The following is a 19,048-nucleotide window of genomic DNA, read 5'->3' on the forward strand; positions in this document are numbered from 1 at the left end:
AGTGATAGTCCAGGCTAGCCACTGCACACTAACAGTAACACAGAAAGGATGACAGAACTAAACACCACTTTCAAGCTGTTGGGTTTTTTTGTCCTTCTTGATTTACTTATTGCATGTGTCAAAACACAAAGTATATACACTCAAGGTCACGATTACCATGGTATTCAATAATGGTTTGTTGTGTATGTTCCTTGGTAACTCCCAGCAAGAAATCTATCACTGAACTGCTCCTGAACCTCAACTCAAAGCACCAGAATTGCCATTTGGCAAAGTCTGCCCCAGGCTTCCCAAGTGTGGTTGATGTGACAATGTTGGCAAGACATTTGAAAGAAAAAAGTAAATCATGCCTCAGTTATGTGACTTCCCATCACAACTTCTCCTCTGAAGAGAAGTCCAACGTAAACGAATCCATAAACAGACTGAAGAGTTATTGTCTTTTAAGTATGTACAATTCTGTCACAACATTTTTCCCCACTTTTTGTCCCTTTCTCCTTTCTTCCTGCCTGCCTAAGTTCTAAAAAAGCTTGTGCAGTATGAGTTAAGATTTAAGCAACATCTTGAGAGTTTAAAAGACTGGAAAAGGAGAGACAAGTTGGTATGTGTTGGTTTCCTCTGACCAGGTGTCTTTGTCTCCAGCTTTCTAGATAGAATGTCATCTAAGCCTCACTGTCATTCTCAGCACTGACTGTAACACCAATAATGCTTATTGCATGTAAAGCTTTGCAAGATCAAAATCTAGCAATGTTGCACAAGGCAAAGAGAGAGACATACTGCCAGTTAGCCATGGCAAGGTAACACAAGGGAAAGGGAAATGGAAATGAAATAATGTGGGAACATGAATGGGAGCTTTGTGAAACACTGATTTGATGTCTTACCTTGAATGATCTGCTATAGTCTATCTCTTCTCAAGACAGAGCTCCTGACAAAAATTTACTTGAAAGGAAACAGCCAAGTCTTTGGAAAGATCCAAATTGTTCAAGTTTCTAAACTCAGCTACAGTTTCTGCTAATAAGCCTATGCAACTGTACACACACACACACACATATGATACCACTGTCAAATTTGTTTAGAAAGAATAGTTTTAAACCTAATTTAAAATGCCTGTGGCCTTTGCTGACCTAGTGACAAAAAAGCCACCAAAATGGACTGAGTATTTCAGAGCTGGAAATTCATTTTACACATTTGCAGCTTTATGATGCTCTTGAGGAAGACTTTGGTTCACAGCTTTCCAAATAAAGAATGAATGCGCAAATATTCCTTAGAGCAAAACTTTTGCATCTGTTTGAATTCAGTAGGAAATGGATGTTTACTAAAATTCATCTTTCCCTGGAGAGCTGTCAGGTTCTCGACCCACATACCAGGGAAAGATAAGGTCTATATGCAGCCTATAAGGACAGATTATGGTCTCCAAATAAATAGGTGCCATCAAATGTGAGAAGTGGGAAGGCAAGTCAAGTATTTTCTCGTGGTTATTAACTATGTTAAGGGAAAGGTTTCAAAAGCTGTTATGCACAGCAAAGGTTTGGAAGCTGTGGGGGAAAAAAACCTATACCAGTATGTTCAAAAATACAATTTCTGATTCCAAACCCCAAATTAGTTACATTATGGAAGAAGCTTGGGCTTTTTTTGTGTTGCTTTTTTTTTAACTGACAGCCTTCTGAATTGATGCTATCCACCACAGTCTGAACTGAAAAAATGTTGGTAATAATAGTAATCATTGATTCTAAATATTAATACTAATAATAGTAATAATTCTACTGAGGATATTCCTATATTGGCATTAAGGTCATCATAACAGGAAATCCCATTCTGTTGTTGGCAGAAATCATCTTCTGTTATGCCTTAAAATCTTCAGAGTAGGAAAACAATTGTCTTAAAAGAGATAAATTGCACAGAGTGTGATGCTTGGCAACATGCAGTATTCCCACACATATCAGCAACACAGGTGCCACCAAGAAACCAGATTATTGTGGGATTATGGTGTGGTTTCTTCTGTAACAAGGTACAGGACTCGGTCATTCGAAGAGCCTCTGTAGCTTTGAAGACTGCATTTACCTGTGCTATGTGGCCCATCATATGGCTTCGTTTTTGCACCACTGTTTAGGATGGATTGAAACCCATCACCAATACCCAAAAATGCCTGAAAATTCTATACCTTTGAAATTCATTTCCTCTAAGAGGACTACTAAACATGGTAAGCAAGAAATAACCATAAGAAACATATTTTATTTTTGTGTTAAAGATGCTTCATCTTACAGCTAGAAATCTCAAATTCCATTGTCATCAAGCCAACGTACAAAAAAGTTGAGAAGTCGTCCACAAAAGCACACTTTGTAATTGCTGCCAGGGGTAGTGAGTGCTTTACCATGAATGACTTCTATAAACTCCTTGACACACTATTCGTGATGCTCAGCTCTTAAGAGAACTGAAAGATGAGGAACACCTGATTTGCCCTCTGTGGAGGAAGCGGTTGTCTTTTCTCTGTTGGATCAGAGCCAAGAAAGCATTTGTAATGACACCAAAAGCAGAGGTGCGAGGGCAATTGCAGAAGCAGGACCTTCAGAGAAATCGGTATGATATTAAAGTCTTGAAGTAGATTCCATAGCTCTATGTTATGCAGCCAACTAGCTTTTCTGACGAAGCCTGTCTCAAGAACATGCAGTTTTCTGTTCCACAGATCCAGATTTGGATCTTGAGTACATGACTGGGAAATTTCCAAGAGCAGTAAGGATGTACTTTGGTGACTTTTTTTTACCAAATCAAGACAAACATCTCCTTCTCCTCTGCTGCCTCACATTTCATATAGAAAAATATCTAACAAATATGTCACCTCAAAATTAAGATTATGTTTTGAAACAGACTTATCTCTTAAGAGCATCACACTCCTAGCAATTACATTAAGCGACGTTCCCTCTAATTGCCTGGAATATCTTAATCAAGAAGGTGTAATCACAGTGAAAACATAGCTCATTAACATTAAGAATAAATTACTTACATGACAGCAGAGGAGAGGAAAACTGACAGAGAGTAAGTTTTTCCCGTGTCAGTGATCCCTCATCTGCCCATTACAAGAAACTGGTACTAGTGTGGCTAAAGGTTCCTATTGGGTTTCATAATATTTTCTTACAAGAACCTCTTTGTCAGTTGTGACCAGCTTGGCACAAAAGATAAGTTTTCTCCTCTAGGTGTGCATACTGGCTGAAAAGAAAGAAGGCTCAAGGAAAAGTCAATTAGCTTCAAGGAAACAGGATCTAATAATAATCTGTAACATCCACAATCGTTTGTGGCAAATTTATGCTCAATTGATATGTGAGACACAGTTTTATGTCTTTGTATTATATGGATGGTGAAGCCCAGCATGGAGGTTTTTATTAGCTTGAGTTAGAAGTAATGTAATTTCTAATGGAGGGATTAAAGAAAGAAGTATCTACACAGTTTTGCTGTACGCCAGGTGGTTTGTAGTGTCTCTCTTAACTGTGGTCTTGGCTCACAGGAAATGTGAAACAAGTGTAAATACAGCTGATGTACCTCTAAGTATCCTGCATTCATTGTGATGTAAATATAAATACAGTTTACTTGTCAGTCAGGCATAAACCAACTGAGATGATCTCATGTCTGTGGTACACTAAGAAAGCACAATTACCACAAACTGGATCAGCCGTGGTAATTTGCTACTGCATTATGTGTTCGTGTGGTTAAGTCAACAAACTAATAAAATCCTCTACAACACATGATAGTATTCTGCACGTGTATTTGTTTAGACTTTTTATAATTGAAGCAAGCTTTTCCCTCCATATATCGCTTACACTAGTTCTTCTATACCTCTTCCTTTAAAGCCAGGCACATTGTTACATCACCTCCAATTATACGAGGTTCAGGAGAGAAAAAAATCCCTGTAACTAACCAACCCTACCAATTCCACTTTAATTACATTCTGAATGCACCAGGCACTTGCCACGCATACAGGAAGACAAAGTCCAATCTGTCCTGGAGAGTTTAGTCTAAGAGACTTCTTAAAAATGACTTAGAGAAGCTTGTGAAATGTTGTGACCTTGGGGTCCGACACCGTAATAAAAAGGCAGTGACTGCGTGTCCCAGGAATCCTGTTAATCTAAAGGTACAAACTCACAGCGTTAAGGCACACAGGTGCAGGCATACATACACCATACACAGAGCTGGAACATGTTATGTGTCATAACTGCAATAGTGACCAGTGTGGGTTTTTTTTCTCTTCAATCTATAACAAAGCATACAATTAAATAATAACCAAAGAGTTTCCACAGACCTGCTCTTGCAGCAGTTCACTTGTTTACAGTGTCCCATACAGTAGGAAAAGAAAATGAACTGGTCAAAGGGCTAACTGTGATTGTGTTAAGGCACTCTGGGGTGTGCTTCAAGGACAGTGTAATACACACCTTCTGTTACTGAAGACTACAACAGTTAACCCAAGACATGAAGCAGTAGATCACTAGAATACATCCTGTCAGATAGTAGTGCACTGAATATTTTAGTGTACATGTCATGCTGTTCTCTGCAGCAGAACACAATCCTTCCTCTGAATCAGGAAATGAGATCTCTCCTTAGAAAACACTGTACAAGAGTCATGATTTCTTTGGCAGAGTCTGTGTCATGAGGACGATTATTTCTACTCCGCTGTAGACAGTGCAGAAGAGATGTGGAAAACTAGAACCTTTTCAACACATCCAGTGGGAGATAGAAACTCCCAGTAGAAACAAGGATGATGAAAAAACAGATTACTCACGATGACTGGGAAGCTTTCCTCCTCAACAAATAGTCTACAACATCTGGGTCAGTCTCTAATAGGCTAATAAGGACTTCATTCTGTAGGTCAGGGGAAACCTATGAAGACAACAAAACACTTAGCTAGAGATTAACATTCTGTCACATATTAATTTTGGTGCTATAGTTAATGTAAAAGATCAAGTACAGATACATTTACATAGGGTATATAAAACAAATATTTAGATGTTTTCATTTAAAAGAGAAATTTCATGTAACACCAGGAAAAAGGAATCAAGATCACTTTGTGCAACATCAACCACTGATTACTTTTGAATGATCCTTTGGTACCCAGCTGAGTATTATTTCTGATGACAGTGGTGGGATAACTGATGTATTGTGATCTCAAAAGCTCCAGCTTAAGGTCATAGAATCATAGAATTAACTAGAATCCAAAACATAGAATTAACATAGAATTCAAAACACAGAATTAACTAGAATCCAAAATCATAGAATTAACATAGAATCCAAAACATTCTAAGATTCTGCAATCCTGTGTCAGCTGACTTATTTGTGTCCCTCTCATAAGGAAACTTTGTGGTATCTGTTCTATCTATGAAGTTCTTCAATTGCTTCATTTCAAGCGGGAGCTGCCAAAAGTCAACACTTTTCTAAAAGGAGCCTCACAAACTTCTAATGTTTAGGTGCCCATACAGCCAAATCCTGGGATCTACAAGCATTTAAATTCTTATGTTCAATGAGAACTCAAGGAATCAAAGAGTTCAACTGTCTCTAACTCACACATATAAGCAGGTCCTGTTGGCTCCCCAGGCACTCTGCACTTCACAGTATCACAGTATCATCAGGGTTGGAAGAGACCTCACAGATCATCAAGTCCAACTCTTTACCACAGAGCTCAAGGCTAGACCATGGCACCAAGTGCCACGTCCAATCCTGCCTTGAACAGCTCCAGGGACGGCGACTCCACCACCTCCCCGGGCAGCCCATTCCAGTGTCCAATGACTCTCTCAGGGAAGAACTTTCTCCTCACCTCCAGCCTAAATCTCCCCTGGCGCAGCCTGAGGCTGTGTCCTCTTGTTCTGGTGCTGGCCACCTGAGAGAAGAGAGCAACCTCCCCCTGGCCACAACCACCCCTCAGGCAGTTGTAGACAGCAATAAGGTCTCCCCTGAGCCTCCTCTTCTCCAGGCTAACCAATCCCAGCTCCCTCAGCCTCTCCTCGTAGGGCTGTGCTCAAGGCCTCTCCCCAGCCTCGTCGCCCTTCAAGCAGTAGAAACAGATTCAATCAGAATTTGTCATCCTCTTTGGAGTTTGGCCTTCCAATTAGCTAATTCTCTCTAACCCCCTTTACAGAGAGAAGAACCTTCAAACCACTTGGTAACTGCAGCTTCTGCAAAATACAGCAACATCTTTTGGGCAGTGAGCAAGAGTGACACTCCAGATCTTGCCCAAGTAAACTTTGAGCTTCCAACAACAATTTAGATGGTTCTTGTTGATCTTTAGGTGAGTTTGGCCACATCATAGTGGAATACTCAACTTTCAAAGCACTGAAACAGCTGAGAAACTTGAACTAATAGCCCAGGTTGACTCAAGATGGATGGAGCTGGAGGCAAGACAGTCTCAGCAAGGGGTCATCAACTGTGCAACATGCTTCTGGATGCTATTTGTCAGAGCCTGAATCTCTTGACCTTTAGGTCACTCTGCATGGGCCATTTGTTCTCCATGACATTTCTGGGAAATAAGAATAGAATTACTAATAGATTCCTCAGGGGAACACCTCAGATTGGAAGCTATTTAAGGAGTCAAGTTACAGAAAGAGACATACTTTAAAAAAAAGGAAATAATCTGAAAACAAATGAAGATATGCATCATTAAATGCAAATTGACCCAAAATCTCTCTGAAACATCTGTGTGACCACATATTCCTTTTTAAAAATGGGTACATAGCTTCTGAGCTGAAAAAACATTTTACTGATGGTCACTGGCATATTGGTCTTTAAATAGACTATCTTGTCTTTATAAGAACACATTTTTGGGAACCTGATGTGCAGAAACTTTCCATTCAGACAGCCTTTCATAGAATCATAGAACCAACCAGGTTGGAAGAGACCTCCAAGATCAGCCAGTCCAACCTAGCACCCAGCCCTAGCCAGTCAACTAGACCATGGCACTAAGTGCCTCAGCCAGGCTTTTCTTCAACACCTCCAGGGACGGTGCCTCCACCACCTCCCTGGGCAGCCCATTCCAATGCCAATCACTCTCTCTGGGAAGAACTTCCTCCTAACATCCAGCCTAGACTTCCCCTGGCACAACTTGAGACTGTGTCCCCTTGTTCTGTTGATGGTTGTCTGGGAGAAGAGACCAACTCCCACCTGGCTACAATGTCCCTTAGAACAAACTCCAGGTGAGTTTAAAGGTACAGCAGAATCCACACCTTTCTGTATGTAGTTTAGTATTCAGCTATACATGACACCAATAAACTTGTTAGAATTTACTGAGACAACTTTGTCAGAAAAATATAAAAAACACCTTTTTTTTTGGTCATTAAAAAAAATAATAATAAAATCAGCCTTCCATAAAACAAATCTGAAAAGGCTGCAAGAGGGACTTCAATTCCCACTGAATGCCTCTACAAAACTCAGACTTAATCGTTGCATTGAGTTACAGGACTTCTGAGTGAATGACACCACATTAATGTATGGTCCTTGAACTGCATTTGTACTGGTGGTCTCCTTGACAGCTGTCTAGTGGGTTTACAGTTCCCTCCTGTGCGGTAGTTTATTTCAGTTTAGTTAACTAACTTCCAAGTGTAGAATTTTTATACATGTAATTAATTATATGCTTGACACTTATGGGGAACTACTATATTGGAAAATGTTACAGAGCTGCAGTAACTATCATTGAATGAATTAATTGGTAGCTGTGATCGAGTAGATGGATGAGAACTTGAAATTCAAGGACAGAAGGGAATCATAGAATCAACCAGGTTGGAAGAGACCTCCACGGTCATCCAGTCCAACCTAGCACCCAGCCCTAACCAGTCAACTAGACCAGTCAGGACACTACTGAAATAACAGCTGTAGAGCACATACCAGGACAGATCAAAGGGCTCTAGGGTTCTTAGGAATCTAGTAGTGTAGGAGATACTCCTAGATACCTGGGGCTAGTTGCTACAGTCAAAGCTATTGACACAGAAGGGTGGAGGGATCCTTGAAATGTCTCCTTTGTGCTGTCTCTTGCTACTGACATGGCATAGAGAGGCAACATGTGACTGCCTCTGCAGAAGGGAGGCCACAGGATCCTCCAACAGTAAAAATAAGGAGTGAATAGACAAGATGTAGTGCTTATTTGCATCAGGGCTGGATCTGGGCATTAGATGAGGAAGCGTGACCAAGCTGCTCTTCTCAATCCTCCATGCCAAGTCAAACTAAGAGATAAAGTGTGGTTAAGTTGTACCTTTCCACTTTGAGCTGCTGGGCACAGTTCAAAGACTGGCAAAGAATAGGCCTTTGTACATTTCCTGTAAAATGTTTCAACACATTCCTGAGACTCACTGAAATGGATGAGAATTGGATAGGAGAGGCCTTAACAACTGTAACATCAATGAAGCAAGACCAGAATCCACCTTCTACATGAAATCCATGTGTTTGTATATTACTGATGCAAACAATAACTGCTTAATAAACACAGTTCCCAGCATCCTGGGTGGTTCTGACAAAGAGACCCTTCCTGAGCCACAATACAAACTGCTGCTGCCTAATGTCAATTGACCAGAGTTCTATTACAGTTAAATGTGTAAGTCTTTTCCTTTCAATGCATCCACTACCAAATGATGCACTGGCTGTGTATCTTCAGAATTAAAAGGGCCTTTCTGTGCTGCCAATGAAAACAAAAGATGGCAGCAGCTGTCTAAAACACTAACTATAAGGAACTTGATACAGTCCTACAGAGCAAGTACCAAAAAACAGGCAGAACCTACTATGTTCTTTATTAAACTATGGCAATGGGAAGAGTGAAAGCACCCAGAGATGCTCTGCTGTTAGACTTCTCTATAAATCTCAAGTCAATGTATTTCAGCTTTCAGGAGAGCACCTGAGATAGGTTTGTCTTTCTTTCACATGCAGCTATCCTCTCATTTTGAAATCTGATTCTAATCTGCCACAAACTGACAAGCTGCTCTGGAAAGCAAAAGATAACTCCTTCCCCCCTTCCCCGTTTTGTTTAACCTTCAGATGAAAAAAAGATGAAAAAAGCAAGCACTGAAAAGATAAAGGAATCAAGGACCAGATGTAGGTTAGGGCTGAGGTCCTAAGCCACTCTCTTCCCACTTTGAAAATTGGAATATGTGCCTGTGGTAACATTTTCTTAAAGAGAAACAAGATAAGAAAGCTTCAAGTACTGCAAATATTCGAGAGTTGTTTTAAACTTGTTAGTGCTATCCTCACTCTGAGCCAGCAGACCTTTGCACAAAACTGCACTTCTGTCATCATCTTTTCCTGCTGTGGAAGGAGAAAAAACAGCACCTAAACTTTCCCCGAACTCTGAAAACCATAAAAGAAAAAGAAAACCAAAATGAAAGAGAGAGAGAGAGAGTGTTGAGTGTCTTACTGGAACATGAACAGAAATAAAGCAACGAATGTAATGCCAGGCAATACAGTGCAAGGGAAAAGAACAGAAAACCACAAAGAAGTTCATCTGAGGCCAAGACTGATAGGCAGGTTCATGACTGTTTTCTTGTGCTCTTTGCTCTTTGAAATCTGGTACACATCTTCACCTCACGGTACTATGCATCTGTCAGCCCTACATGTCCATCCAGTTCTCCTGCAGCGCTAACGGAGGCTTCCAGAGGGTTCCTCCTCTTGCTTTGGGAACCCATCTCCTCAGTGTAACACACAGTGCTGCTCAGTATCAAGACACAAGAATCACCTTTCCAAGGCTACTGTTTTTAAGACATGTATATCTACTAAAAGGAAGACAAGGGTAGTGCCCACCACTAGGTCTCACTGACCTCTGCTACCCCAGAGGACGGTTCTCTCAGACAAAAGCCATACTGAGCTAACCGATAATTTTGTAGACAAAAAGAGGGAAAGGTAAAGCCATGGAATTTACTGTCCAGGTAAGTGCTAGCATGAGGAACATGATTTAACTAAGCTATATCTTCAGCAAACAACTCTCCCAAGTTCCAGGTTGCTCCTTTCATGAAGAAATTCCTCACTTCACCAACGGAACAGAAAGGAACTCGAGAACAACACAGATTTATGCTTTACTCCTCTTGTCCAGCTGACAACTAAGAAAGCTTCATCCTTCCTCCTCAATCAACTAACAAGAAACATTTTGTTAGGGGAGGCTATTCCTTAAATTAACTAAGGATCTCTTACTTCCTGAAGAATTGGCTCCTTGGCTTCCAAATGAAAGGTCACTTTCAGTTTTGTCTTCAAAATCAATGAACAATGTCGGTACGTTGTTTAGTACACAAACCCCACTCAGCAATAGACAGCCCCACAATTTTCACAGATCTCACAGATTTCTGTCTTCTGAGATACTCTTAGCTACACAGAAGTTGTTCCAGGCAAGATACAAGTACGCATTTTTAATGTTACTGCTTACTGCAAAGCATTCCTCTTGACAGCAGACTACTTTTTCTACCAATAATAACAACAACAGGTCCTAACCTAATGCAATTTCCACAGTTTATTTCATCCTATTCTGCTTTAATACCAATCAGGAATTTCTTCATTTAACTTAAAAATACATAGGAGTAACACGAAGAAAGATCCACCTACCATGAAAAGGGCTTCATAGTTTTCAATCATCTTCTGTACAACAGCTATGATAGCAGTACTCTCTTCAGCTCGAGCTGAGCTCTGAACTGAGAATTCTTTGTCTGTAGACTTCTGCTTGTGCAACAAGTTAGGGCCGAAGATGGTAGCCAGGTTAAGTGATGTCATTTTGTTGCCAGTAATCTAGAAAACAGATATAAATGGAGTCTCTAAGGGTCTAAAGCATACAGATCTGTATATTTACACATCTACAACATGCCATCCCACACCTCCTCGATTTGGCAGATGTTTCATTCACCAAAACCAAACCTGAGTGCCAGCTGAATAAAAATGGACAATTTTAAGTCTCGTTTGGACATCTCCGCAACAGGCACTGGGATTTTCTGGCTATATTTTGAAATGCATTGAAGGAGTAGAAAGTGGAAGTGCTGCCTAACCTTAGTTCCCCTGGAAGGTCAGCAGCAGCATACTTTTGAACTCCCTCCTACTTCACCACCTCAGCATATTATCATGTCTTTAGACCAAATAGGAAACACAGTATCACAGTATCATCAAGGTTGGAAGAGACCTCACAGACCATCAAGTCCAACTCTTTACCACAGAGCTCAAGGCTAGACCATGGCACCAAGTGCCACATCCAATCCTGCCTTGAACAGCCCCAGGGATGGCGACTCCACCACCTCCCCGGGCAGCCCATTCCAGTGTCCAATGACTCTCTCAGTGAAGAACTTTCTCCTCACCTCCAGCCTAAATTTCCCCTGGTGCAGCCTGAGGCTGTGTCCTCTCGTTCTGATGCTGGCCACCTGAGAGAAGAGAGCAACCTCCTCCTGGCCACAACCACCCCTCAGGTAGTTGTAGACAGCAATAAGGTCTCCCCTGAGCCTCCTGAGCTAACACAGTTAGCTTTTCCAAGTAGCACTCATGACTAGAAATAGATACAGTGTGGGGAAAAAAACATATTTTCCAATGCTTAAACAGGTTAGATATTTAAGAATCATGTTGTCTTTTAATACTATCTTATTGTGGTTTTGCCTTTTTCCTAGAATATGCCAAATATTTGTTGTGTGGGGTGTTTTCATAGAATCATAGAATCAACGAGGTTGGAAGAGACCTCCCAAGCTCATCCAGTGCAACCTAGCACCCAGCCCTATTCAGTTACCTAGACCATGGCACTAAGTGCCTCAGCCAGGCTTTTCTTGAACACCTCCAGGGACGGTGACTCCACCACTCCACAGCTTTGTTTTGCTGTGTTTGGGTTTTTTTAATGTGTTTTTTCTGTTTGTTTGGTTTTTTTTAACTCTGTGCTGAAAGAAGTGATAGCAACTTGATTTTGAAAGAAGGAGAAAGTTAGTAATACTTACTAGTGTAGATAGAAATGATCTGAAAAATATTTTGGATAGGTTATTAAATAAAGCTTTTTATTCATAATTGGGATTAGACTAAATCACTCTCTTTGAAGAAGAATCATAAAATCAACCAGGTTGGAAGAGACCTCCAAGGTCAGCCAGTCCAACCTAGCACCCAGCCCTAGACAGTCAACTAGACCATGGCAACAAGTGCCTCAGCCAGGCTTTTCTTGAACACCTCCAGGGATGGTAACTCCACCACCTCCCTGGGCAGCCCATTCCAATGCCAATCACTCTCTCTGGCAACAACTTCCTTCTAACATCCAGCCTATACTTCCCCCAGCACAACTTGAGACTGTGTCCCCTTGTTCTGTTGCTGGTTGTCTGGGAGAAGAGACCAACCCCCACCTGGCTACAATGTCCCTTCAGGTAGTTGTAGACAGCAATGAGGTCCCCCTGAGCCTCCTCTTCTCCAGGCTGCACACCCCCAGCTCCCTCAGCCTCTCCTCATAGGGTTTGTGTTCCAGGCCCTTCACCAGCCTTGTTGCCCTTCTCTGGACACGTTCTCCTTCTCTTTTTTTATCAAAGCAAAAAAGGTCATGTGCTACTTCTCAATGTCTCCACTTGGTTGCTATTCTGGGAATGCAGATGATGGTGCCAGCAGTTTGACTATATAAGACTGTATGTGGATTTCAGCTGTTGACCCAGTACTTCTTGCAGGCTTTTTTTAAAGAAGAAAAAAAAATCATCAGAGTTATTTTTCATCTGTTTCAGTTACATTTGAACTGATTAGTAATAACATATATTTTTTAAAGATAGGAAGAGTGGCACCAAAAAGAGGCAGTGAAAACAGCATTTCAAGAAATTAGTGTTAGGAACCAAATGTTTTCAAAGTGGTGTTTTAATTTTGGGCTTTTTTGGTTGTTGGTAATTTATTGAACACCCTAGTTAGAGTTACAACTGTTTGCTGATTGCACCTGGTTTATTTAACTGCATAGCATAAGGGATGATAATAAAAGTGGCTTTTTTTTGTGTAATCATTGTGTAATCTTGGAAACACATTTACAGTAAGTAGGTGCATGGGCAGCCACAAGAAGTATGTTGGCTCTTTGTGCAGAGACTCATCCCAGCATGACTGTGAGTACAGCACACTCACTTATTCATGCACCACCACGCACCCAGATGTTTTTCAGGTGATCTGCTTTTTAAATGCTGTCAGACTGCTGAGCTACCAAGAATGCACAGGCACATGGTGCCTTGAGCCTTGCCAGCAGCAGTCTCTAGTTGTGCCTGGATCTGCATGTCTAGGCTGTTTGTACAACCAGAGTCTTTTCTTAAGGGCAGCCCCAGGGTATTTCTTTACAAAATGTAAATACATCCTGTGAAATGAAATGAAAGAGTAATTTTAATGATGTTATCCATTCATCTTCATGAGAGAATGCCTTTTGAAAGAAATCATGAAGAGGGTCTATGTGCCAAAGGTTGGCTGTTTTGCTTCCAGTGATAGCAAACATTCTGCTGAAATACCTTCTCTTGCCCTATATGCTTTTATTCACTTAATTATTCATGAATAGCTTAAACAACTGTGAGCAGAATACTGTATTATCTATAAAAGGTATCCAATTGCACATTACATCCCTGACACCTACAATACTGCCAAGATAGCATACATCAATTTGCCTTGCCAAAATACCTGTAGCAGAGCTGATGTACTCTAAATGGGAATGAAAATGCCTTTAGTACAACTGTTGGGCCAAACCAACTCTCAGATGCAGCATCCTTTAGCCCTGCAATATGATCCTCTTGGATACATTCCTGAACCAACAAAGAACTATTTGCAGGACCAGTGGGACCACGACCTTAGCTGGTTTATACACATTTTTAAGCACAGTAAAATCGTTACAGCCTGCTCTTTTTAAACGCTTTCCATTATAGTTGTGGAGTTTTTTATCAGCTCCATGCTGAGAACAAAAAATAATAGCATTTAAAATGGATTTAGGAGAGAAGCAGGTCTTGAAGCCACAAACAGCACACTGGAAGTTTAGGCAGAAATGCAGAAATATTCAAAGTGCCAACTGTTAAAATCAGCCAAATGTAAAATGTGTCCAAATTTGACAGAAGTTAGTAAGATTTTTCATTTGGAAGACAAACTTCTCTAGGTGCTTCAGAAGACCCTCGAGAGTAACCTCAGATGTAGTCTCTGCTGCAGTTCAGAAGACAAGTCCTCCTCACAGCTAAAGGGATATAATTTTGTCAACCAGTGACAAACTGCATCCACCTATTTCAAAGTTACCAGAGCTGTCACTTTGTGCAGAGCAGGCGACCAGCTCAAGCATCTTCCTGGTAGAAAATGGGAAGCCTGAATTTCCAGATCTTCTCTAGTCTGAACAGTGCAAATGTACACATGTGGATGCTCAGAAGTATAGTTCAGCCACGTGGCTATGGGTGTCCTCTCTGTGAGGTGGATGTACTCCAGTCTCTCCACTGAATTTGGTCCAGAAAGTAAGGAGGCCAAAAAGAAAAAAAAAGGCCAAGATGGGCCCTAACTTAAACTAGTGATTAGATCTGCCAATTGCAAGGATAAAACTGGAGCTTTTGTCTTCTATTTTTCGTTCTCCACTACTCAGTACATACAAGGAAGCTAAGGGAACCAAGGTGTGAACTGCTATGTCCAAAGGCCATATATGAAAGCAACAACAGAATGCAAAGAGAATGAAAAAGCATGTTCTTTACTGCCTGACACTTTTCTATGCCAGTATTTCTTCTACAGAATACAACAGGATAAAAAAAGGTGGAGAGAAAGAATGGATAACATTAGATATTCTTAACAAGACTGATTATGCTGTGAGTCTCCCAAAGGAAGTGGCAGGTCCTTTGCAGATTAAGTCATACAAAAAATTAAACCTTCATAGCCCTAAGAACATAGAAAACATCAAAACAGTAAATGTAAGGCAAGAATATGAAAGCTCTTCCATCTTTCAGGGGTACGTCACCATCGTGTTTGCTTCACAGCTTTAAAGATATCTCTTCAGATCATGAATTAAGCAAAGTTGAAGGAAACAAGTGACAAGGACTTACTTCTTGGCCATCTTTGTCTGTGGTATCTTCTGCGTGGCCAGCCACTGTGGAGAGGAACTGCAGCAGCCGGTGTAAAGTATCGCAGTTGCAGGGAGGTAGAAGATAAATGAGAAGCTGTAAGGTGTTTAGCTGCTCATCTGGTTCTAATACTACAGGAGAAAAAAATACATTCTAAGAAAATCACTCCAACTAACCTAAAAGCAGAACAAATATACTGTTCCCAGCCCAAAAGAAGCTGTAAGAATAGGTTTATTTAAGGATAGTTTTTCTTATAATAATCAGAAGAAAAAGATAAAACTCTAAGGAAATATCAAAAGTGTAGCAAATAATGTTACAGGATTCTTGCTTTGGTTGGCCAACATTTTGCTCACAGGTTCATAGGATCTATGAGAGCAGAATTCATATTGCATATTCCATCACTGTTACCGGACACAAGAATTCTGCTTCCTTTTCTACTTACTACATTAACTTTGGTATAGCTACAGGTATATACAGGGCATTGCTGGGAAGCACTGCAGTCAGCTTTATGCTTTGGCCATTTCAAATGGGTTTTCTTGCAGTTTCCCATCTTGTGGAGGTACTGGGAGACTGGAAAAGTAACTAGTGATAAAAAAGACATTCTGCAAACCCCATCACTCTAATCACCCAAAATGCAGCAGTAGCCAGGGACAAAGGTGGACCAGAGGCAGGTTCTCTGACACAATGGCTACAAAGAATCTGAAGAACATGTACCAGGCAGCAGCTTGAAGGGTTCAACTTTACTTGTTCCCAAAACTGTGACAGTCTATACTCAGGCCTTACTAACACAATCTGAAATAGTTAATATTATGACTTTGGGGACTATTTGTAAGCTAGCTCTTTGAAGCAAGACTGAGATTTTGGTCAGTAAACAACTCCAGCAACTGAAAGCATTAGTAGTGCTAAGATACCAGGATTCAAATGTGAGTCTGTTAGCTACTGCCAGTGACAGAGTCAGGATTTAACAGATAACAAGAATCACATCCTATGTATTACTATAGGTATAATAAGTGAAATCTTTGTGGTTCTAGTTTTCTAGGCTACACACGGCAGGAAAACAAAGGAAAGAGTTTAGCATATTTATACTACACAAATATTTGGAGCAAATCAAGGATAAGAGCATTAAATGTACAGGGAAAAAAAAAATACAGTTGGTAGAGATCAAAGAATTAAAAGATGTAAGCTTTTGAAAATCGGTAAAGGAGGATGCTGTAGAGCTCACAGAGAGTGTTGATGAAAGGTGTATAAAGTTCTCTGGTGAGAAGAGGGTCAGGCATGTCACGAAGAAATTCCTTCAACAAAGCAGCAACGTCATGAATGCTGTGCTCTTCATCTAACACAACATCCACGCCCCGGTCAAACTCTTCACGTAACTGAAAAACATCATGACACAAACCCACTGTTAATTAATTTTCCCAATCAATACATAACAAAGCAGAAAATACAGATTTACTCATTTGCACTTTTGAGACTACTTTTTGGCAAGGTGAAAAGTGTAATGAATGTCTAATTGCTGTGTATTCACAGTATCACAGTATCATCAGGGTTGGAAGAGACCTCAGAGATCATCAAGTCCAACCCTTTACCACAGAGCTCAAGGCTAGACCATGGCACCAAGTGCCACGTCCAATCCTGCCTTGAACAGCTCCAGGGATGGCGACTCCACCACCTCCCCGGGCAGCCCATTCCAGTGTCCAATGACTCTCTCAGGGAAGAACTTTCTCCTCGCCTCCAGCCTAAATCTCCCCTGGCGCAGCCTGAGGCTGTGTCCTCTTGTTCTGGTGCTGGCCACCTGAGAGAAGAGAGCAACCTCCTCCTGGCCACAACCTCCCCTCGGGTAGTTGTAGACAGCAATAAGGTCTCCCCTGAGCCTCCTCTTCTCCAGGCTAACCAATCCCAGCTCCCTCAGCCTCTCCTCGTAGGGCTGTGCTCAAGGCCTCTCCCCAGCCTCGTCGCCCTTCTCTGGACACGCTCAAGCATCTCAATGTCCCTCCTAAACTGGGGGGCCCAGAACTGGACACAGTACTCAAGGTGTGGTCTAACCAGTGCAGAGTACAGGGGCAGAATGACCTCCCTGCTCCTGCTGACCACACCATTCCTGATGCAGGCCAGGATGCCACTGGCTCTCTTGGCCACCTGGGCACACTGCTGGCTCATGTTCAGGTCATTCCATGGCCCGTAACTTCAGGTTTGTACTGGACTGTAATGGAGCACAGCTCTTTCCTTCTAGCTAATACATAGCATTCTTCTATCAAAGAATTTGCCTAAGGAAATAGAATTACTGCAAAAGTGCAGGATTAATATCAAAGGCAGAAACCAGGGTGAGAAAGTCAAACTGCAAGAAAAGCTTTCTTACACCACCTTACTGCATTAGTGTTGGATTTTAGGACCAGAAAGACTACAACTGCATTTCAAAACATGTATGGGTTCGTACAATAATGTTAAGACAATGTCAATATCCACCAAACTCCTATTTCTCTTCTGATTTAAGACTGTATTTAAGCATAAGCAGCAAGCAGGTAGGTTCACTAAGACTTTATGGCATTTGTCCACACACTTCCTCTTGCCTATCTAATTTGGTTACATTCACTAAGTGACTGTTACCAAGGAGTTACCAAACAGCAAGCTAACACTGTTACAAGGTGTTCTGGAGCATTCCAAAGTCCTTCCTTCTCTCTCCAACCTCCCTCCATGGATTTGAATGGGGAAGAGAAGGTGGTGTGAAAACTGCTTCCCCCCTGGCCCCACAGCAGCTTTAAAGGTGGAAGAGCAAAAGGCACTTTTTCCACAAGTGTACTGACCCATGTGGAAGCCCACACTGGAATCAGGCTGGTGACTGGCTGAGTTCTTTGTGCCCAGGATGAAATGGCAACTAGACACTTTGTCTAGAAAAGGATAAAGTGAGGGAGAAGGTGCAATCTTCCCACCTCGAGTTTCCACCTTGAGAGAGCTCCCAGCAGGACAGGTCACTGTCTTCATAGAGCTCCTGCCATGACAGAGCCCCTGTTTTGGACCATCCCTGCTTTTGGATGGTTCTCCCCACTTTTGCAACATTCTGTGCAAGCTTGCCAAGTCCTGAAGTCCATTTGAGAGAGCTGCTGGCAGCACCCAGACCTGGCTACTCTCAGACCACACTGCAGCCGATTTCCCGGCTGCCATTCTGAGCTGGGGAGACCCTACCAGTTTGTCTCTCCCTTGTCAATGCTATGGCAGAGTGGCTTCCATGAATCTCTGTCTTGTCTCTGACACTTCCTAGTTTGGCAGCTTTTCCACCCATCTGGGACTTTTGCTGTTTGGATCCACAACTGGATATTGCCTGCAGCATCAGAAGGCAGTCAAGCCACAGAGGAATCCCGCAAGGGGTCATCTCCAACTTCCTACCTCACCTCCATGAGTAAAGCCTGCTGTTCCCTTAGATTCTCTGCTCAGCCTGATTGACAGTGGGGTAAAAGCTGTGTTTGTAGCTTCGCCTTTTCCATTTTCCAGCTTCCTAAATCTCTAAATTTGCCTGTAACATCCTTTGAAGAATTCCTGATCCAATTGAGCCTGTAAACAAACCTAAACTAATTCTGTATATAGCTTGGGGGCAGGATTTTGAGGAAAATAATTCTATTTTTATAATTCCTGACTTGGCCACATTAATTCTCTACCTCCAGGACACTGTTTTCTTCCAGTTAGAGTCCTCAGGCAAATTCTGTGTCATTCAAAGGCATCATTCTTCCCCAAGGCAATAGAAACCCCTTTCCCACATACAATACACTTTATGAAAAGATAAAGGCCTGCCTTTATGAAGAGATTTCCCAGCATCAAGAATATCATCAGAGTATTTTCTTCAAGCTGAAAGCTCTACCTTTTATTCTTCTCATTTTGAAAACAGTCAAGATGTTTTAAAAAGATCTGCTTGGAAAATTTTGTATCTTTGCTAATATTGGGAGGTATCATGATCTCACACGTATCTTCTCAGAGAGTAATTACACCCAGAGCTGACTAAACAAGACAAAATTTGAGCTATTACATCAAAAGACAAAATAATGTGAAGTTGCAAGCAAAATGCTCCTATGATAATC

At 41.5% G+C, this 19,048-nt stretch overlaps 1 protein-coding gene across 3 annotated transcripts in view; it reads right to left on the bottom strand.

The window, feature by feature from the left end:
* The window catches only part of ARHGAP6 (Rho GTPase activating protein 6), a 180,424-nt gene that overhangs the window by 5,819 nt on the left and 155,557 nt on the right, over window positions 1-19,048 (bottom strand). For all 3 annotated transcript variants that reach the window (XM_064143061.1, XM_064143062.1, XM_064143064.1), the window contains exons 7-10: window positions 16,204-16,354; window positions 14,964-15,112; window positions 10,543-10,722; window positions 4,763-4,860 (exon numbers count right to left, since the gene is read on the bottom strand). In XM_064143061.1, coding sequence (XP_063999131.1) covers window positions 4,763-4,860; window positions 10,543-10,722; window positions 14,964-15,112; window positions 16,204-16,354 — 578 coding nt within the window. The remainder of the gene's footprint in view (window positions 1-4,762; window positions 4,861-10,542; window positions 10,723-14,963; window positions 15,113-16,203; window positions 16,355-19,048) is intronic.

The sequence above is a fragment of the Pogoniulus pusillus genome, chromosome 5, assembly GCF_015220805.1.
Source record: "Pogoniulus pusillus isolate bPogPus1 chromosome 5, bPogPus1.pri, whole genome shotgun sequence".
Lineage (NCBI taxonomy): Eukaryota > Metazoa > Chordata > Aves > Piciformes > Lybiidae > Pogoniulus > Pogoniulus pusillus.